The 22,429-nt window shown below is 37.6% G+C and overlaps 1 protein-coding gene across 1 annotated transcript in view; it reads left to right on the top strand.

Moving 5' to 3' along the window:
• The first annotated feature begins 2,611 nt into the window (after nt 1-2,611).
• Nucleotides 2,612-22,429, top strand: part of col11a1b (collagen, type XI, alpha 1b) — a 98,377-nt gene continuing 78,559 nt past the window's right edge. Inside the window, exons 1-4 of the mRNA XM_008434369.2 lie at nt 2,612-2,966; nt 13,743-13,907; nt 17,383-17,596; nt 21,014-21,176. Coding sequence (XP_008432591.1) covers nt 2,858-2,966; nt 13,743-13,907; nt 17,383-17,596; nt 21,014-21,176 — 651 coding nt within the window. The 5' untranslated portion in view covers nt 2,612-2,857. The remainder of the gene's footprint in view (nt 2,967-13,742; nt 13,908-17,382; nt 17,597-21,013; nt 21,177-22,429) is intronic.

Raw genomic sequence — 22,429 nt, 5'->3', positions numbered from 1 at the left:
CAACAGCCTGACCGCAGAGCCGACTGTTATTTTTTTGTTAGGTAAGATACATAGTTTCTTTTTTCTTTATGCATTTTCTGTTGGATAAAACATCCTACAGATGCTCTTCAAATCATGTTTGAAGAGCACATGATTAAATCAGTCAAAGAAAGGAGAGGATATTTGACTGCATATTCCATTATAGTACTTGTGCTGATGCCAATCCACATCTGAGAGGCAATTCTTGTCAGAACCAAAGCATAAAGTACCTGAATGCTGCCAGATTGGTAGTATTTCATGGCATTCATATGTTTTTGAGTGTCCCTGACCCACACTCACAATAAGTCTCTTCATTACAGAGACATCCAACCCAAACCCACCTCACAATTGCCGTGGATGCTGCAAAGGTAACTACAGTAAACAATAATTTTAAGATCATAGAAAGAGGCATTGAGCATATGAGGAAAAAAATTAACATGTAAACATTTCCGTTTGAGTGAAAATGAAAATAAATTTTTCAGTTTATCATAGGCTCTTAAAAAATATGTGTGATGAGATCTAATTGGCATTATATCCAAAATCTTAACTGTCAAATTTTGTATCATCCTCAGTTGTTGTAGGTGTTTCTTTTGACCAGTTGAGAAAGTAATGTAAATGAGAAAAAAAAGCTTTGACTGAATGTACAAACATGCAGCATAGAATGATCGTCTCCTTCTCCTTGCTTAGTAAATGATCACTCAAATGATCCTTTGTGGACTTAAATTCAAGCTGGTAAATTACCTACCGCATTTTTTGAAGGTCTCCAGGCAGATTTCTTTTACCCTGGCGGCTGAAATGTGATTGGTTAAATGCTTAAATATGAAAATACACGTCTGGAAGCAGCGCAACCAGGGTGCTAGCAAAGAAAGGAAGCGGACAGACCATTTGGATTTATTTAATACGTATTCATGGACAAAATATAATTAACATYAGTCTGTGATTCAGATGTGTTTAGGACAGCGGAGAAGGTATTGATGACCTACCACTGATTATTACACATCCACGTTTATAAAGAAATGGTCCCCGAGTAATTTATACTCGGGGACCATATGAAAATACACGTCTGGAAGCAGCGCAACCAGGGKGCTAGCAAAGAAAGGAAGCGGACAGACCATTTGGATTTATTTAATACGTATTCATGGACAAAATATAATTAACATTAGTCTGTGATTCAGATGTGTTTAGGACAGCGGAGAAGGTATTGATGACCTACCACTGATTATTACACATCCACGTTTATAAAGAAATGGTCCCCGAGTAATTTATATAGTAGGCTGCCCAGTCATTGTTTCACTCACGGTGTTGGTGTTGCGATATTGTGCCCAACTGCTTTCTGGGTAACACAGACCAACCGACACACTGCCGCCGCAGCCCATAGACATAAGAGTAGACCCCACATTGGCTTCTCCGGCACAGGAAATACGGCGGCCATCTTGGAGCGGTATATCCTCCTACTTTGCTCAACCAAAACAGCAGAAGATGCCTCAGGACTGAGGGATATTGTTGTTCTGATCGATGGACTATTGATGTGAGGGCTCCACAGACAGCATTTCACAAGTAAGATGGACATATTATTGTGTATATTTAGTGATTAGAATATTACTTTACTGTATTTATGTTCACCGGCAAGATACCAGCTAGTTACAGTACTTGGTGTAATATGGGGTTCAGCCCCGCTATGAAGGCTAACCGAGATTCTGTAAATCTAAAAAAATGTCATTTTGCCTGCTAAACACATAAGCTAAGTGGAGTGGTGGACCGCTCCAAGATGGCCGCCCTAAATCTCGTCAGCGACAATAGGCAAGAGCGGTCCATGAGGCATCTACTCATGTCTATGCCGCAGCCTCTGTCTCTCTTCCCCCGCCCCTCTGCCCCCCCTGGCTTTAAATGTGTTATCAAACTTTATTAACAAACCAGCGTTCTGACAACTATCCCAGCATGCACCGCGCACTTCTAATTCTGCTGGGGAAAATGAAGTCGGCGGCTGCTTACCGTAGTTGCTAGACCTGTTGTGGCTCAATATTGGTCCATATATAAGGCGAACCGGATTATAAGGCGCACTGTTGGCTTTTGAGGAAATTGAAGGTTTTTAGGCGCCTTAAAGTGCGGAAAATATGGTATTTAATTTTTTGTCTTTTCTGTGTCTTTTGTCTTGGGTGGACATTACTGTGTTATGAATTGATACACGTATTTGCTGTTCCAAGCATAATCTCATCAGTTTTTGGCAACTTTCCGAACTGTCAGCTCACTTTATTTCATTCAAATTGTATATTTCTCCATTTCAAATAGGGGAATGAATATAAACTACCCCCTTTTAATTTAAAATGGGTCCCCCTCTCAAACTCTGCCCGGGCCCCTGCATAGCCTTGGGTCGGCTCTGCCAACAGAACCGGGATGCAGCGACACTCCGGCTGGCTGATGCTGTGACTTTCCTCGAGTCGCGTTCAGGGAGGCGGGCCACGGTATAAGTTCTTCAACTTCTGATTTGATGGTGTGATTCTCCCCTTCAGGATGTCACAGTCGGTTCGGGTTTAGCGTTCCGGGTTTTGTCCTGCCTCCTCACGCACCGCGCAGGGAGCAAAAGTATCTTGCGCTTTTTTTTTTTTTTTTCCCCCTTTCCATGAAAACTCTTCACCATCAGTCAGAGATCTGGGCTTAAAGGGAGAGGATCTGACGGGCCCAGTTTGACTCAAAGATAATTCCATATATATTTCCACAAATGGCGCTTTAGTAAAAAAGAGAAAGGGGGGGGGAAAAAAGCATATTGAGGATTTTGGAGGGGATATAACTTTTTTAAATAAAGCCGCCCGTTTTTCTGCAGCAGCTGCGGGCGCTCACCATGGAGATGGAAAGATGGACCATCAGGTGGAAAACGAAAAGGCGTCTATTAGATTCAACGCTAGCCGCGGTGGGCACGTTAATCCTAATTCTACAAAGTGTCAGAGCAGGTAAGAGGCTGTTTATTGCTGAGTTTGCGTGGTCTGGAAAACTGGAGAGGGTCTGGCACACAGCCCGAATAGAGCAGCTGGGTCAATGAAGCTACGTGGTACAAAGGAGTTGGGTCCCACCTTTTGGCAATTTAAATAAAATAGCTTGCCTGTCACTGGGACTCTAACCTAACTTGCCTATATCATTATACAAAACACATCATTTTTCAGTGATTTAATATTTCTGGTGTAGATAATTGCTCAAAGGTTTAATTGAAACAGAAAAGGGTACATCATGTGACTTTTGAAGGACCCGAGGGTAGAAGCTGAGTGTGTGGGTTATACCGCACTACTGAGCTTTTGTGATAACCTTAAATTTTTAAATGAAATTTGACCTCGTAAAACCCATCATCTATTTAAAAGAGGGAAAAAAGTTGTGGCTTGATAAGAGATGTACTAGATTTGGCCCTTTAGACAAGAAAAGGTAAGGTAAAAGTTTATTTTATTGCAAGATTTGTACTATTCAAAGTGCTATGCATAAAAATAAAGAACCAAATAGCTTTGTAAACCTTAAATTTATTATTGGAATAATAAAAGGCATTCATTTAAAGGAGTCAGTAGTTTCTGTACATCTCAGATTTCCAGGGAATTGGTTCCAGATCTTAGTGCAGCATCCTCTTGTTTAATCCTTGTTCTGGGAAAACTGAATCAACAGATCTGAGAGAGGTCCAGACGGTTCATGCATGATGAGAAACTCTTAAATGCATCTAGGCTCAAGACTATTTAATGTTTTATTTACCATAAATAAGAAATATTGCGTCATGCAAGTAATTCTGGTGTGTTCATCGGTGATTAATGCAGCAAAGATTTTAGTTTCTGTGATAAATTTGGGCCACATTTTACATTTTTTTTGAGCGACTTGAAAGAAAATCTTTCTAAGCAAAACAGTTTGTTTTATTCCTCATCACTTTTTAAGACAGCCATGCTTTTACTCATAACTTTTACTCATGGTATTTGGTATTATCTCAGGCTGACCACAGATAACAAAATATGCACCGAAATTGATCTAAGCTCACTAAATGATTAAAATTGACACACTGTTTTCATAATAAATTACTGTGCTTTTTGGTATTGTAAGATACCTGTATAGAGATAGTAGGACTGCACAGTCTGACTTTTAAGTGTACAGGTATTGTGATGAATTTTTAAAGTTTATATAATACCTGGGCACGAGACAGAATTCTTCAAGTGGAATTTATATTCTGGGCTGAAAGATCACCATCTTTCCACATTATTCAGACTCCCACTGAGTCCAAGAAGGGGCGTCGATGGAAAAAAAGATGGGGAGAAAGAGTCTGGAGTATTTTCTTTGCTTTTAAGAAGACATATGAGGGTCACACAAATTCTTTCCTCTGTGAAATCATAGTAATAGACATATTGTTGTGTATCCTTTGCCAGAATATATTCATGCACTTAAATATGACATTTTTTCACATATAGCAAGAAAGTTTGTTGCTATATTAACCTTTTAAAGTATGATTTAATAAGCAATTGTTAGAAAATTGATTTTTTTTTGGGGGGTGCTTTTGAGAAAGGAAGCAAAGAAAGAAATATTCTCATTTCTACAGTATTGCGTCATATTTGGTACATTAGGCTTTTGAGGTCATGTAACATATCTAAAAAAAAAAACTTTTTTCCACACTTTTTTGAATGTATATATTTTTATATATTTTTTCACTATTTTTCTCAGTGCAGCTGGTTTTTGAGACAATTACCTTTGTTAGGATAACCCTGCCCTGAATTTTATTGAAAATTCCACAAAGTGGGTGGAGCCAAGAGACAAAGTGGGTGGAGCCAAAAGAGACTGAAGGTCACGACAAGTGTGAGGATGAGGGAGGGGGATGGGGGGTGGGGTGACAGGAGGGGGTGAGCGGGGTTGTGTTTAGGATGAGAGACACACTAATGCCGCTATATTTAGCCACTTTAAATATAACCTCCTGCGACTTTTTACCAAAAAAGCCACTAAGTGACAAATCTGGCAACTCTTTTTTGTGTTGTTGGAGACTATTATAGTTTCAAAGCAGCTCTGCCGCTGCCCTGCTGTGTACTGAGCTAGCAGAGAGAGCTACTTTGAGTCCATCCCGCTTCCTGTCCTGCAGCATACCGTCACCAGCAATCAGAGCAGAGGAGACCCATTCCACTCCGTGGCCACTTTGCGAATAAATCACACATTTATAGAGCTGAGTAACGCTATCAGTCGATGCTCTCTGTGGCCACGCTCACTATTTCAACTCCTGACCTGCCACAGGGCAAAAGCGTGTCTGAACACAGGACTTTTTTGACGAAAAACCGTACTGTTTTAAAAAGTAAGGGAATTCAACTGCTTAGGCATTATTTGACACTGAGATGGTTTTAGGCGAAATAATGTCAAACTAAGCAAATTTGCATAAAATGCACACAGAGAAACATACAGATAGAACCCTAAATAACTTATTGAGCCAATTTATCAGCAAATAAAGGTGATTTGGGGATTAGTTCCTCTTTAATCTTAGATCTTAGAAGTGTTTGTGTCAGAAGCAATACATTAGATAAAGATTTTTATTGAGTCTTCTACCTGTTTAACAAAGTAACAAATGTATCATCCGTGTATTTTTTAGATGTTCACCTCTGTAGTAAATCTAAAAGAGATACACTTTCCACAGAAATGTTTGTCTCAAAAATGATTTATTGAGCTTTGTTGGGTTAACCTTTTTGAAGCCTAATACGAGATATAATTGACAGAAAATTCCGAATTTTAAAACTGAACTGTCGTTTCTTGGTCACCAACACCTGATTTTATCTATTTTCGGCATCATAAGTGATACATGAGGTGCTTAAGTCTGGTAATCATTAACAAAATGATGTTAATGATCATTTTTAATGTTAATGATCAAAACCTGTAGGGTTTTTTTTCCCCCCACAGGTTTTGTTATTTGTATAGAGAATGTGCAAACGATATGCATTCACCGTTGTTTGATGTAGGAGATTTCAGCGGAAAAGGCAAACTTTTTTCAAAAAATTTAGCGGTCTTCAAAATACCCGCATCATATTTTTCTCTAGGCAGATTTGTGATATAACAGTTTTGTTATTATTGATACAGGTTTTCTGAGATTTACTTCCTCTTATTTGGAGATTTTTCTATGAAAAGTGATTAAAAACATTCGTGGAAAATCTGCCTGTTTGCAGATTTATTCGTAGCACATACCTGACATAGTCAAAAGAAAACGCAGCTTGGGAAGCTGAACTACGTTGGCGTAATGCTTCATGACATGCTAATGGCTAGCATTGCTAAGCACTCAATCAAGTAGCGACATTTATTGGCTCTAACCTCAAGAGCAAAGATAAAGAAGACTGTAGACATAACCTATGCAATAATGCTAAGATGGTTTCCACTATGCGTATTAATACATGCTAAGGTATGTTTGGTTTTTTTAACTGTTAAAACGGTTATTAGCGTTTTCAGAGGAGATATTATGGTTTTTTAGCAGTGCTCATTTTACTTGTTTTAAAAATATACAAGTACTTTTCCCACTGAGGTCCAACATTGTTAAAGTTATAGCTGTTTGATAATATACTTCATCAAATTATAATAAAATAATATGCTTAGCCTCATAGGGGTCAACTTAATTTAGAACCATCAGCATCATTTTCTTCCAAGTAATTGATTATTTCCCTGACACATAAGCACATCTCAGAGACCTGAGCTAAAACGACTATGAGCACAAAGTCTGTAGTGCTATGCTTGCACATTCGCCCATGTGTCTGCATATTGACAGATGTTTAAGTTGGCCATAATTGCATGATGTGCTAGCAAACATTTACAGGCCTTCTAGCATGCTTTAATTGCTGCCTATACTGCCAACTCCCTGTGGATGGTAGTGACACAAAATAAGACAGACGAGACATCCTGAGATGCTGCTGCAAAACCACAGAGCCGCAGAGACACGAACTTATAATCGCCCAGGTCTGAAAGGGAATCACAGACTAACCCTAAACTTCAAACTGGAATAAATAAATAGATGAAGGGCATATGGACTTTTTTGCCAGTGGAGGATGAAATTGTGTTTTGATGTTTTACAGTGTACAAACTGGGGTTTGTCATGTCAAAACATGCTACATGTTACATAGGAATGACTTGTAAACATGGCAGATGCTATATCATAGCTCCTTGGCAGCAGTGTCATTAAAATCATAGACTGACAAATTACTACTCAGACTGCGGAGAAACTACTTTAGTATGTTCACCATGAGAGAACTGTCTGCTCTCTCATGTGGCTTTCTGTCCTTATCATTAGAAAATGTTTTATTTCTCTTTCGGCTAAAGGGATGAAAGTTTTTTTTTTGAGATATGTTGAGAGAAATGCACATTTACTTCACCTTCTTGGAGCCTGAAAAGTGAAAAAGCCGTACCTACTTATTTTGGGGTCCATAATGGTTTTGGGATATTGCCCCATTTCTTCAGGGCTTCTGTGGAGCAACGGCTGTGGAAGGAGAGGGGGCTGACGAGTCGGGGGTGTCTGGGAGAGTCTGTGTGTGTGTGTGGGGGTGGGGGGGTCGGGTTCTTGGCCAATTCAGCACATCTGGAATATATGAGCCCTTGAGGTATGCAGTAACGCAGAAAGGCATTCTAAAACTCACAAAGAGACCTTCAGTCCAAGCAGTCTTTTTTCAGGAACCAGTAGCTCTGAATTTGGGACTATTTTCAGACGAGCCACAGACTATTTTCCTTTTTATGAGGCATTTTGTGAGAGGTTTCAAACCTGCCATTTGATGCCTTCACTTTGTCTTTTTATTCTGCCTCTGTTTAAATAATTGTACAGTCTATTAAACTGTTATTTGGCGGCGTCGTTTGTGGAGACCTTTTCTGACCTTCGCCCGATGAAGTTTATTCTGAATTCATCCGAGATGGAAAAGGAAGATAAATCGCTTGAGTTGCTAGATTTCTCAGCAGTGTCACTAAGAAAAACAGGAGAGAACCAGTTTCTCTGAGCCAGTATAGACTCCGTACTCCTCCCTTGCTTTCACAGGGCAGATCTGGACTACTTCATATAATGTTTTGAGCATATAGAGGGTTGAATCACATCTCAAGCGGTTATTCACAGTGGAAGTAGCAATAGGGATGTTTTTTTTTTTTTTTCAGTTAGTATGTATGTTTTAGTTAGGGGGTAAAGGGAGTGGTGCCAGCACCATAATGGCTTCAGCATGTAGACTTCATAGCTCCACCTATCAGGATTGCTCCTGGTGTCTAGAAGCAAATAGGAACTGCGCAATCAGCACTTCCTGCCTTTCTTTGCTACATCAACTGGAGTAATTTTAAGAATGTTTAACTTGTTTTGATATTTCAAAAAGTTTTTTTGAAAGGTGTATTGTATTACAGCACAAGCTACAATCTAATATACTTTTTTGTATTATTTTGTTACTTTGAAATGTTTCAAATCATCAAACAGGTTTTAATGTCAGACAAAAGATAACCTGCAAAAATAAACAGAGGCACCTTTTCCAATAACTATTTTATTCATTAATAGGAAGAAAGCTATTTAAACCAGCCTGACTCCATGTCAAAAAAGTAATTGCCTCTTAATAAGTGGTTGTGCCACCCTTGGCAGCAAGACCTGCCATCAAATGCTTGCGATGACTTGTAATCAGTCATTCACATCACTTTGCAGGAACTTTGGCCAACTCTTCCTTGCAGAATTTTTTAATTTAAGCGCCTTTTCAAGCATGAGCAGTCCTGTTCCAGACCACAACACAGAATTTGGTCCAGAGTATTTCACTCCCGAACCTTTATTTTGTTTCTTTTTTTTCTTTTTTATGAGACATTCAGAGTTTAACTTGTTGGTGTGCTTTAGATTACTGAATAACTCAAGTGCACCCAAGCTTAAGGCCACAAACTGAGGCTGGCACTCTGCTTCCAGATTTTACACACTGCCAAATGTGTTTGACTACAATCAAAGCATTTCTGAGGTTTCTTAGCTATCTTCATGTTGTCAGATATTTTGTTTAGGTCATTTATTGATTCTACATGTTTGGTGGTCATTCGGTCTTGGCGTGGAGAGTGAAAATGAGCTCAGCTTAAAAAAAAAAGTGCTTAATTACTATTAATTCTTGAATTAATAAGTGGGTCAAATCAAAAAGTAAAACCATATAAAATATTTGAGAGGGTTGACTCTTCTTCATAGCACGGCAAAATCCGTATTTGCACTTACAAATGGTATCTTACCAGTTAACCTCGGCCACTTTTGGGAAAATGGACGCTAATCTTTCAGCAGAGGTCACGTTGGTCTTCAGGAATTTTAGTCTGACCAGTCAGATCCTTGTTTATCAAAGACACATCCTGCTTCTTGATCCAGTTAAAAGCCAGATGAGTCCAGTTATGTCTAGACACAGCTGTCATGATTTTTCATTGTTTTCCTTTCTGTAAAAGTGAAAACAAATAGCTTGTGGAAAGAATTTGACTTGGAGTTCAGGTTTTACTACTGGTTCTTGTCCAGCTTACCATTATATTGAAGTGCTATTATATTGAAATGCCCTAATCATATTTAAGTGTATTATTGCTGATTAACAAAATGAAAAAAAACAACAACCTATAACTCTGGATTAAAGAGCTAAATAGTTGTACTTTTTAGTTTCAATGGGAAGACAGACTTGAGACTGGAGTAGAGGTTCACCTTCAGCAGGACAACAACCCAAAACTTACAATCACAGCTACAATGGACTGAGTTCGATCCAAATATTTTGTATGCATTAGAGTGGTCCAATCAAAATCCATCGAGAATCTGCGTTGATATTTCAAAATTCAGACTCTGTTCATTCAGTTTGACAGAGGTTAAGGTGTTTTGCAAAACAAAATTAGCAAAAGCTTCAGTCTTTTGATGTGCAAATTAAAGCTGGTAGAGACATAACCCAAAATAGATGCAGCTGTAATTGCAATGAAAGATTGGCTCTGAAACTTAACAGGCAGGCTCAGCATGAATAACTTCTTCAGATTTTATTCATCAGAAGAAAAAATAATAATTTTCCGCCCTTTTATTTAACATTGATACACTCTTTTGAAAGGTTGAGAGTATGAATGCCTTTTTGCATGGCTTTGTATACAATACAGCAGAGTTTGTAAAGTCACATTTCCAGCCACATATAAACAGTTCTGTCTACAGAAACAGGAAAATGATCTTCTGCTGGTGGGTTCTGATTGTGTATTTTTCTGACAAATAAAGCCTCAGGCAGACATGCTTTAATCATAGATGAAGCCAGTGTTATTGTTTGTACTAGCACGTTAAAACATGCACTCTATCAGGGCTCTATAGCTGCTGATGATGGGCTTCCCGGAAAAGAGGAAATTTGAGTTTCAGAATAAAAACAGTTGCAGCCCAATACATAAAGTAAAAGACTGCAAGGAAGTGAGAGTGGGAGAAAAGGAATGTAATTATTCACTACAAGGGTGAACAATTTGGTCACATCCAATAATTCAAAATTAATTGTGTGTGCGACTAAAGCTTTTTTCAGGAAATGGCCATGGTCTTAAATGTATAAATAAAAAGTTCCCCCAGAGCCAGAACGTGCCATCAGCCATTTCAGCATCAGCAAAACAGCTCTGCTGAGTAAAAAAGAAGAGTCTCTGTGGGCTAGTCTTTGCAACTCAACATGTAGCCACTTCTTTCAGTCTCCAGTGGCAGCCATTGGGTGGTGCCTAAACACTTGCTCTTACAAAGCGCTGCATATTTCAGAGTTGTCTCTGTTCCAGGACACCTGATTCAAATGATTGCGTGACCTCTTCTGCAGCCGTCAGGTGCTGCACAGGCATGTTAATTACTCACAGGTTTAAGACAGGTGTGTGGCAGAAGGGAAACACCTGAAACATGAAAGGCATGTTGATCCAGTGTTTCTCAATTCTGAGGACCAGAACTGAGAAACTCTGGCCTCCCCTTTCCTGGTCAGCTCCTCTAGACTAGTGGCAGCAGCAAAAAGGAAACAACTGGTAGAACTTCAAGTCTGTGAAAGTTATCATACAAATGTTGTCTCAGTCCAATGCTGTAAATGGCACAATGTAAAGTCATTGTTGTAATGAAGTGCTGACTGCAGAGTATCTGAAAGAATAAGAGCTTCTTAAAGAGACAGAGACACCATTTAAAGGGGTAAAATTACAAAGTCAAATTTATTTTTATTCATTTTAATATATATATACAGAATTTTTACATGAATTGAAGATAACTATGATATAAATAGCATTATGTGCCTGGAAAATACACAGAACCACCCTTTTAATTTATGCTCATCTTAAATTGAAATAAAATTCATCTTAAAAGCTTTACATTTATCTTATTAAAGCTTGACAAACACTAAAAAGAAACTGAAATGCATACTTCTTTGTTTGTCAAAACGGATACAAGAAATAATGGTCAGAAAAATGTTTATCGGATGCTTTCAGCAAAGACATTTTTTGAATCATCGTCTGCTTTTCTGAAACATTTTTGGCGTCATATTTGACTCATAGATTTGTTCAACATTATCTGCTTGCTTGTACAGCAGTTATCAAAACTAGAACTAGAAAACAAATTCCCATGGGATTTTACATTTTCATGGAAAATGTCTAAAACATATTGAGCTTTATGAGTGAAAGGGAAAGGAGAGCAAGGAAGGGATGTGGCAAAAAGGATTATAGAGACCTGTTTAGTGGACGGTCAGATATTGATGCTTCCTATAATTTCTTTGCACAGCCATTTTAAGACCAGACATAAGAATCTGAGTTGGCATGATCTGGTTTTAATCTCTGATAGTTGACAAACTTGAGTAAAAAATGCGTTCAGAGTGTGATCTAACTGCTTTTATTTAAATAGAACAAGACTTACTACTTGGTTTTCTAACATGATGTAACCTATGGATTGTAGAGTTAAAAGTTTTATTTTGACTAATGCAAAAATGTTGAATAAAACCTCTTGATAATTAGCTGTGGTTTTAAAATTAACATCTGACGTTAGTTTGACAATAGACAAAAAGATTGGCCAAAAACTAACCTGGAGTCTTCTACTTAAGAGAAATGCTCACAAAATGACATTACCCTAGAAAAAGCATTAGGTTTTGCTCTTTCAGTATCCACTCTATGACTGTTTTCTATTACCAGAAATATTTCCTGAGCAGCTTAATTTGCCAGTCTTCTAATCAAGAGAAATGTATGCAGCTGTCTTTAAGCCACCTGACCAGCAGTATGCAGCAAAAGGAATGTGCCATACAGCCAGGGAACACTTTGATTCTGGCGCTTTCTATGGGATCTCATTAAAAGGTCTTTAAACTGCTGGAATGGTTTGATGGAACATTTTTAAAACCATGACCTTTTAAAACCTGGGTTTATTCTGATGGCGGCAGCTGGCTCATATTTAAACCTGTGTATGGAAAATTGGGAGTTTTCTTTAAACCAGGATGCAATCATATTGATATTTTCAAAAAGTAGAGTTTTGCCGGGATTGTGGAGCACATGTAAGCATCATTTCTACACAATTACTGTGAGGCTTCCTTAATCTAAAATCTCCTTAAATTCTATTATTCCCGAACCTCAGGGCTTGTTCAACAATTGGATAGATAAAAATGTTGTCCCAAGTTCCTCCTACACCTTCATACCAATTAAATTAAAAGCTTTATCTATTAGTTTTTATGAGCTACAGAAACAGTAGGGGATGAAACAAGTGAGAGCCAGTGATAATTATTGCGAAGCTGTTTGACCCAGGTCCCCCGGTGCATTGATAGAAAAGTGCATAAAAAGAGCGTAAGAGAGTGTTTAGAAGGCTGTAAAGCCACCCCCCTCTGTGCTCTCCTTATTCTGAAGCCCTGTTGATCAGCATCAGCTACTCCCATCATCACTTACATGCTGAACCCTTTCAGCTGAAGGGGATAGCGGCAGAGTGCAGGCAGGGGGCCAATTAGGCCTGTTGAATGGTTGCCACCATTTTACTGCTTACCAACGCAGCTCATAAAAAAGGCTCTGCTCATAGATTTGTTCAACAGTGCTTAAATAGGCTATTGGTATAATTGGTGCAAATGCTGATTTAACTTCAACTTGCCATGTCAAAGCTCTAGCAGCACATAGTAAAAGTTATATGCAGTCCAATTTTTCATCATCGCATATAATTTTACTGGTACTTTGTTGTTACAAGTTTTACCTGACTTTTATCCATGTCAAGCTGCTCTGTGTATCGGAGTAAATCATGTTCATATTGCGTCTTTGTCAGTAAGTTCATTGGTCATTTGTACAAAGACTCACCATGCATTTTTGCTCATTGTAAGTTAAACTTTTAAAATGTAATTGTGAAGTCATTTCATATGCAATGTTGTTCTAATAGTAACCGTTTATGCAGCATTAAAGTTTGTAGATTTACAAAAACAACTGTACCATTAAAAGGTTGACCATTTAGCACCCAGTGTATCATTTTGAGACAGGAAGTAAAAAGTGAAACAATAGCTAACTTTGTTAAAGAGGTAGAGGTGTCAAAAAAAAAAAACATTGCGATGCTTGAAAATGTTTTGTTTATTTGATTTCTGCAATTATTTCTTGAATAATGTTAAAGTTTAAGGACAACACTTTAGTTTAAGCCTGTGTTGTGCTTAAATTTCATGTTATTTCTTGTGTCATGTATTAAAAATTACTATATAGGTTAGCAGCACAATTTTTATAACGTACACATCATGTTTTCTATTACATTTTATTTAATTTTGTTGTAAAAAAAAAAAGACTTGTATTTAAGCAAATCTTTAATTTTGTCTCCTCAGCTGAACCTGTCGATGTACTAAAAGCGCTAGACTTCCAGAGTTCTCCAGAAGGAGTCCGGAAAACACCAGGTTTCTGCACAGTCCGGAGAGGATCCAAGCCCGACGTAGCATATAGAGTGACAAAAAACGCTCAGATCAGTGCTCCAACCAAACAGCTCTTCCCAGGTTGGTATAGATACGTTTTTGCCTCTTTTGGATGACTAGCTGTTTCATAAACTACCAGAAACTTTCAAAAATACTTCAAGGCATTAGAAAGTATAAATGACCACCTTCTGTGACTGGCTGGAGTTGAGAAGACAGGAAATCGATCAATGTAAAATCCTGTTTAAGCAGAACTTTCTTTGAGAAATAAACCAAAGGGTGTATACATTGTTAATAGCTAACTGTTCAGTCAATGACTTTGCGTAAAATAAACTTTGCATAAAAGGCTAAACCAAGACAGTACCAAAATTTAATTGCACCAATTGATGCTCAGAAACAGAATTATCAAGCCAAGTGTACTTTCTATGCAACAACAAATGAAGTACTCAGATTCAATAGAAATAGCTTTATTAAATAAAGTAGCTCGGAGTCAAGAGTACTTTCTATGGATAAAAAAATAATTAGAAAGTTTGGAGTTCAGTTGTTATGTCTTGGAGAGAAGCATACGATTGATTACTTCTGAATCAAAAATTAGAATATCCAAAGCTACTAGCAGCAGTAGCTGTAACAATAATCCCAGGAATGAAGAAGGCACTGCCAAGCACAGAGGCAAGAGTATGTTATATGGAAAAGACACAGCAAACAAAGAACAAAAGGTTAGACTTGTCCATAAAGCAATTCAGAAAAGAGACAATTGATAACTATGAAAAATAATACAAAGTTTCTGGTATTAATTGTTGTAAAAAGGGCATTAATGGAATGTAGCAAATGGTTGCCTTTGTAATTAAAACAATGCAATATACTACAGAAAAACACTCAGCTGATTCTACTGTGATCTGGTCATGTCCAAAGAAAGTCTCCTTCATTAAAATTTGATTGCCAACAAACTCAAGTACTTAGTATGTGGCTGACATCATAACTTCTGGTGGGATTATTATATATCGGCATCATCTTTTATGGTTTACGACTTATTTCCTGTTTGATTTTAAGAAAGAAGTCTACATTTACTTTAATGAAAGAAGCTCACTCATAGCAACAAATATTTGCTTTTCTGGATAAGAAGTATTAAACGTTAAATCCACTAACTGATGTAAATCTACTTTCTGCCAATTTCCTTTGTCGTTAATAGATTTTCCTGAATTGAGACGCTGAAATGAAACCATGTTTTTATGCATGGATATTATGAAACCATGTTTTTATGCATGGATATTATGAATCATGATGTATGTAATTAGAATTATACAGATGCGTCTACAGCCTGTTATTTTCTAGTTACTGGTACTAGTAGTAAAAAGAGTCCTGAACTGCCACGCCAATTTATTTTACATTCACAGCAGGGAGACATTTTACCTGCACTAATTACGTTTGCTAACATTATTTTGCTTTTTTTTATTGCTTTAAACAGCAGGCATCTTTTTTAAAATAGATTTGAAGTCTTGAGCTCTGATCAGCACCTGAAGTACTGGAGAAACTGGGATTACACACAGCATTGGGAACAGAAAATATTAATACTCGAATGTCATCCTGAGGGGCTGCACAGTGGCGCAGTTGGTAGAGCTGTTGCCTTGCAGCAAGAAGGTTCTGGGTTCGATTCCCGGCCTGGGGTCTTTCTGCATGGAGTTTGCATGTTCTCCCTGTGCATGCATGGGTTTTCTCCAGGTACTCCGGTTTCCTCCCACAGTCCAAAAACATGACTGTCAGGTTAATTGGCCTCTCCAAATTGACAGACTGGCGACCTGTCCAGGGTGAACGTTAGCTGGAGATAGGCACCAGCACCCCTCCCGACCCCACTGAGGGACAAGGGTGAAAGAAAATGGATGGATGGATGTCATCCTGAGATATTAAGACAAATCATATTTAAGAACTGAGTTGGAAATGATGAAATGTAGCATTCGCCTACTTAAGCTCTTGGCAAATACTATGACATTGACATTGCTCTAATTCATTAAGGATCTGGTTTAAAAAAACAACTATGTAACTAAGGAAATACTAAGATGATCTACACTTTAGGTCTTATGCAAAATAGAGAAAGTAAGAAAACTTTACTTTTGAGAGGAGAAAATGTACAAACTTAGCAAAAAAAAAAAAAAAAAGCAATCAATTTTGTTTGCTTAGTTTCAATTTGTTGTAGCAATCCTTTTTAGAAAAAATCTCTTACCCAACCACAAGAACCTGGCACCTCCTCATCCCTTTCTTCCACCAGATTTCACCCAAACTAATCCCAAAAGTATTCAATAGGGTTGAGTTTAGGACTAGACACAGCTCATTCCTGTCCACTCCAAATTTCTGTAGGTAGCCTCTGTTAAGCTACTCTTTGTGGGGAGAGCTTCATCTTATGGAGGCTAGAGACGGGGCTCTTAGATTGGAGACATGGACTAAAAATTATCATTTGGTCACAAGTAAGTGAGTTAAGTTTGTCAAAGTTACTTTATTTACATTTGTTTAACTTACTAACTTACTAAACGTAATAAATTAACATGGATAAACTTAATTTGATTACTTGTGACCAATTAATCTTCTCAATATCTATCTACACTCAGATAGTGTCAAATGACAACAAACCTTGTTTTGTTTTTGTTTTTTTTTGTCCAGTAAGGCAGATTTTTTGCCTACCTTCACAGTGCCTCTTTGTTTTTGAGTTTTTTTCGTACACACTCAGCTGCTGGAACCACAAAAGCATTTTTCTTACAAATGTGGCACCATTTAAAGGCGTATAAACACGCTTTCCAATAGAAGATTTATTGTCCAGAAACATTTTCACAACAAGAGGAAGAATTGACCAAACACATATTTCCATACTTTTTGTGACAAGTTTACAAAGGACAAAAAGTAAAAATAGAGTCTAAATGTGTTTTTACAGATAGTTTCTAAACACAGTAGTCATGGTATCTTCTCTACAGACTTTTTTTGCATGGTAAAAAATATTCTTAATATTTTACTTACCGAGAGTAATTAGGTATATGGCAAAACCATCTACACACAGTAAAAGTAGTGTTGCTGTAGGACGAGCAGAAGACATAGTTTCTGTTTCTCTGTTGCATCCACCACTTTCTCTTAACCTTTTCATTTTAAAAACACAGATGGCTGCAGCTGCAACGCTGAAGTGTCTCCATCTGTTTCTTACTTGCGGTGCCAAAGTCTACGAGCATCTTTCTGTCTCCTGTTTTATCCCATTTGTTGGATGTTTTCAAAAAGCCAAGTATGCAGCATCCAACTTCAAAAAACAAAACAAAAAAAAAATGTTTTTCATGAGACATTAAACTCAACGAAGCACCAGGATCAAAAATTTGGAACAAAGGAATCTTGTTTCCGAATCACCAGTTTCGCATGAATAATTCAATTAAATGGAAAAATTTAAGTCATTCTTGTTATTAAATCAATGTGTTGCAAAGCAGTCCTGTAAAGCTTTGTTTACTCCTTTTTTTTGTTGTTTTAATTACACATGTGCAAGTGCTTACTGACATGCCACTCTCCATTCGTTTTCTTTTGTCACCTTCAGGAGGAGTTTTCCCTGAAGATTTCTCCATTCTGTTCACTATCAAGCCCAAGGCTAGACTCCAGTCTTTCCTTCTATCCATATACAACAAACAAGGCCTCCAGCAGCTGGGGGTGGAGGTGGGCCGAGCCCCCGTCTTCCTATATGAGGACCAGCATGGCAAGCCCACCCCAGAGGAATACCCTTTGTTCCGCTCCATCAACCTTGCTGATGGCAAGTAAGTGATTGCCTTTTCAGAAAAACAACACTGGAGGTAAAACCTGGGTGGTTGACTTTTGTGTGCTTCCAGAATCTCCCCTGTCTTGTGGTTTAGTCAGATCTAAATTGGGTTTTGAGTGTTGGAACCTTAAGTTTGTGGTGAAGGCTGTGTTCTGTTGTCTCAGAACGAGAGCGGCACAAATTAAAGATCATTTCAGGCATTTTTAATGTGATTCATAGGTCATGTTTTATTTCAAACAAAACCAGTCTGCGCAAAGTATTTTCTCAAGCTCCTCTGGCCTGCTGCGTATTAATTATTATCATGTGTTTGTTTAGTCATTAATAGCACATGGAACAAGTCAGACTGTAATGGCAGATAAATTGTAGCTAACAGTATAATGACAGCCTTTGTTTTGTCTTGATAATTTACAGCCGCGGCGTAGTGATATGGTGCAATGGTGAGGATCCTTATGAACTACATAGCTCCCTTGTGAAGCAAATTCAAACCACTATTAAAAGTTGCCATTAATCATTTATATAAATGGGACCAGAAATGCATGTAAATGTTTCCATGTGTGGATTCTGTTCTGTTAAAAAAAGTATATCACAATATATATCTAAATGCAACGTTTTGGAAACATATTCATGCTCCTGTTTTCACATTTTTGTGACATTTCATCTGAACAATTTGAAGTGACTGACTTAGAATGTTGCATTGTTTTTAAACCTTTTTTACAAATAAAAATAAAAAGAGCGTTAGGGGAATTTGTATTGAAACCCCATTAAGGTGAAACCTATCAATCAATGAAACCCATCATCAAGGTGGATCTAAATCAAGGCTAAAAACTCCTTTGTTTAAAGATGCTTTTGAACAATATTAACTAAAATTTCATACATTTTAGTCTGAATTACATCTTTACTATGCCTCTGCAATGTAATCCTTCTTTTTTTTAGTTTTTATTTTGTGAAGCACTTTGAATGGCTTCACAAAATAAATGTGCTACACACATAGACCTGCCTTGCTTATCTTAATCAATTCAATTTTAAAATCACCTAACTAACAAGTGAACAACCACAGGCGTATCAAGACGTCACCATCCATCTAAACTGCAGCTGGGACGCCTTTGGTCAGAGAAAAGGGCAAAGTGTTGACGGTAACTAATTATTCTAACTAAATAAATTAGTTTGTTGTTCAATTCTGAGTATTTTGGCAATTTTTGGCTCCAAATGATTACAATCAAGTTTATCTACAAATTACATTTCAGGAACAAGGTGATTCAAAGTGCTTTGCATGACTTCAATTAATGAGAGTCAACTCTAAACATATGGGTTTTTATCCTTGATTTAAAAGAACTCATTGTTTTGGTTGTTTTGTAGATTTCTTGATGTCTGTTCCAGATTAGCAATGCATAAAAATGAGATGCTCCTTCTCTATGCTTGGTTCTGCAGATGCAGAGCAGCTTTGGTGTCATTCAGTGAACAGAACTAGTTTAAGGTCTGATCTGAGCTACAGGGGTCCAGAGTAAGGACTTAAGAACTGGGTTTCCTAGCTATAATGAGAACACAAGCAACTTCAGTTGTGTGTTTTCAGGCAGAACTGTGAAGACATTCAATTGAACCAAAGATAAATGCATGGAGGAGTTTCTCAAGATCTTGTTGGAACATTAGTTTTTTAATCCTGGAAATGTTCTTAGGGTGACACAAGGCCAACTTTGTCTTTAAGGGTCTCTGAAAACTCAAATCTGACTCCATCACTCTACCCAGATTTTAGGCCTGTTCTGTAGTTTCCAGCTGTAATACTTAGAAACTACTGTGCAATAGCTAGTAGTAGCTGTGTGGTGACTCTTGATCGTTCCTCATTATGTCCAAAGATAATAACTTCAGTTTTGTTTCTGTTCAGCTGTAGAAAGTTTTGGCACGTCCACACATTGATTTGTTCTAAACATCTGTTCAGGTCCGAAGTCACCTGGTGACTTTGTAATGTAGAGTTAAACATTTTCACCAAAGCTGAGTAAATGTGTAGGATCTTTCAGTAACGTCAGCAACATGTGGGTAGGTCTAAAAGTAGTCATGACATTAATGTTAGTTGGTCATTCTCTTATGTTATATTACTAGTTATTAACTTATACCATGGGGGTTGTAGTTCCAATGCAAGTCCATTTCTCGTTTTTTATTTCTTTTTTTTAAAAAAGTTTGACAGGTATAGTTTTGCGTGGTCCTTTACATAAAGAACTTTGAAGTAGTTGCTTATGGGGTAATACTTTCTGGCACACCATTTCGAATGGGGTTTATACAATCTTTTCTGTTGTCGTGTTTGAAAAAACAAACGACTACTAGAGTTAGTAGTCTAAAAGAATTAGACCACTAATTATTTTAGTAGAATTAGTGGTCTAATTCTACTAAAAGACTAGCCCTTGCTCTTTAATGTCTAAGGGACTGTTTTAGAATGAGGTTAATAGCTTTCTTTTGTTGCAACCTAAATGGACATTTAATGACACAGATAATTGCAAACGTCCTGTCTTATAATTGCCTTGCAGATCAGACCACTTTTCAGTGTCATTAACGTTTTCCTCTTTGTGACTCACATCCTTGTTTTAATTGGACTGTGTCCACAGCTCGCAGCAGATTACCTAGCGTACAGAATAAGAAATACCCCTGCCAGTTTATTTTGGCGTTAGACTCTGTCTCCATCAGTTGCAGAGCAAGAGTAATACAAAAAAATGACAGCTGGTTGTATAAAATTTGCCTCATTCTGTTCACTGCTGTTCTGACAGTGGTTGGTCATCCGCTGTCTGATGTGTTAACATTTGTCAGTTCCTGTTTTAGAAGCTGCAGTACAACAACAAACTGTACTAAAGTGCCTTTAAACTTTGTAGAAATCATTTCAGAACTTGTGCCTTTTTCACTTGCTTATCTGGACTAGATGCAAACATGAATTTGTCTTTCAAGGTGCTTTTGCAGGTGGAAAGAGGTTCTATGGAAGTGGGTTAGCTGTTGAGCAGATCTCTACGTTCTGCCAAGCGTAGCTAACAAATCCTGCCTTTAAAAATCCAAAGTCACGTTAAGATAAATAAAATAAGCTGGGCATAACCACCTAACACTTGGCAAACCAAAGGCTTGTCCCTACTGTGTAGAGCGGTAAAAAAAATTCTCTTCATGTCTGTACACAAAATTTGATTGATAACCTTATGATTGATCTGGAGCTTTGGACAAACTACCAGGCAGATTTTGTTTCACACACTGAGACGGCTGTTTTTCATCTACCGGCTGGCTCTTGTATTTCAAAAAGTAGGAAAGCAAAAAAAAAATGGAATATTTCCTGATCAGTGTGTGAATGTGACTGAATGTAGATTTGAAGTCCTCTGAACTAGATAAAGTGTTATGCAAGTACAATTCTCTTAGTTCACAATTTCTGACCTTTCATTTTGCTGCACAGATGGCACAGAGTCGCTATCAGCGTTGAGAAGAAGAGCATTACCGTCTTTGTGGACTGCAAGAAGAAGCTGACCAAACCGCTTAAAAGAAGTGACCAAGCCGTGATCGACACTGAAGGCATTACAGTCTTTGGTACCAGAATCTTGGATGACGAAGTCTTCGAGGTAAATTTGAATCTTAGACTCTTGGTGTATCTGTCTGCGTGTTCTATTTTAACAATGGAAAATGCATCTGGGGGCATAACTGAGTGATGCCTTTTTAGTGTGAAGACTTAAAGGTTTTATTTTTATTTAACTGCAAAAGGTATTAAATTAGACTTGTCCTGGGCGTATCCCAGTGACGGCTGGAGATAGGCACCAGCCCCTGGGTGACGCTTCATGGATAGATAAAGGATGTTTAGATAATCTGGACTGATGACAAATGATCAAAATTAAACTAGGAAGATTCAACTTCTTAATAGCCTGCATGTGTGGAGCGTTTCTGGCTTTTGAAGAAAACAGTGAACATATTTGTGACAATGGGGTTGCAAAGACAATCTGTTAGCAATCTATTTACAGTATATGCTGATGGAAATGTTTGATTTTTTTTTCCCACGATTGTATTTATAATTGTTGTTTTTTTGGTTATAACCAGAAAGGATACATGTAAAAGTAATTTAGAGATATAACTCAGCTAACGTAGCGTGGTTCTATAACACTTGAAAAGATTTAAGATTTAAGGCCACTTCGGGACTTCAGATACTGAGCTAAAATTAAATGTGTGGTTAACTTTTATGCCAGCATTTACTAGATACTTGTTAACTTTGGTTACAGTTGAAAGAATAATCCTTTTATTTACAGCTACCAATTGAGACAAGAGGAAATTAGAATTTTTTTGCTTAGTCCAAACATTTCAGTGACACATTTAAAGGCTATAGATTTTAGATTATTTATTTTTTATTAGGTTTTTAATACCACTCAGTGGTGAATTTTATTGGCCAGAACAACAATGTTGGATTTGGTTGCATGTTTCATAAAAGGCCTTTTGCACAGTGTGTTATTCATTATGTTATTCTAACCCTCAGCACGGTCTGAGTTGTTTTAAATACTTGACTAGCACAGAAGACAGAAGTCTGCTTTCAGAATATTTCGTAATATTATTTAAATATTTAGAACACAATGGTTAGAATGGGAATCTGGACCGTGCAGAATTATTCATTTGGCTTTGTGAGGGGAGTTTGCATATGTGTGGACTGCACAGGTAGCATCTTGCTGAGTGGAAAATGTGAGCTCAATGCTACCACAGGAAACAGATCCTCTTTGATGTCACTGCACACGGAATGCATGCAAAGTGGAGCAGCATGCAAGATGTTAGCTTCTGGGTCAGAGATGAAGACAGCTGAAAATGCTGATGCCACTTTTCAGTGCGAGCAACATGA

This window comes from Poecilia reticulata, linkage group LG17 (assembly GCF_000633615.1).
Source record: "Poecilia reticulata strain Guanapo linkage group LG17, Guppy_female_1.0+MT, whole genome shotgun sequence".
Classification (NCBI taxonomy): Eukaryota; Metazoa; Chordata; class Actinopteri; order Cyprinodontiformes; family Poeciliidae; genus Poecilia; species Poecilia reticulata.
Note: the sequence above shows the minus strand (reverse complement) of the source record. Positions and strands in the feature narration are given on the sequence as shown.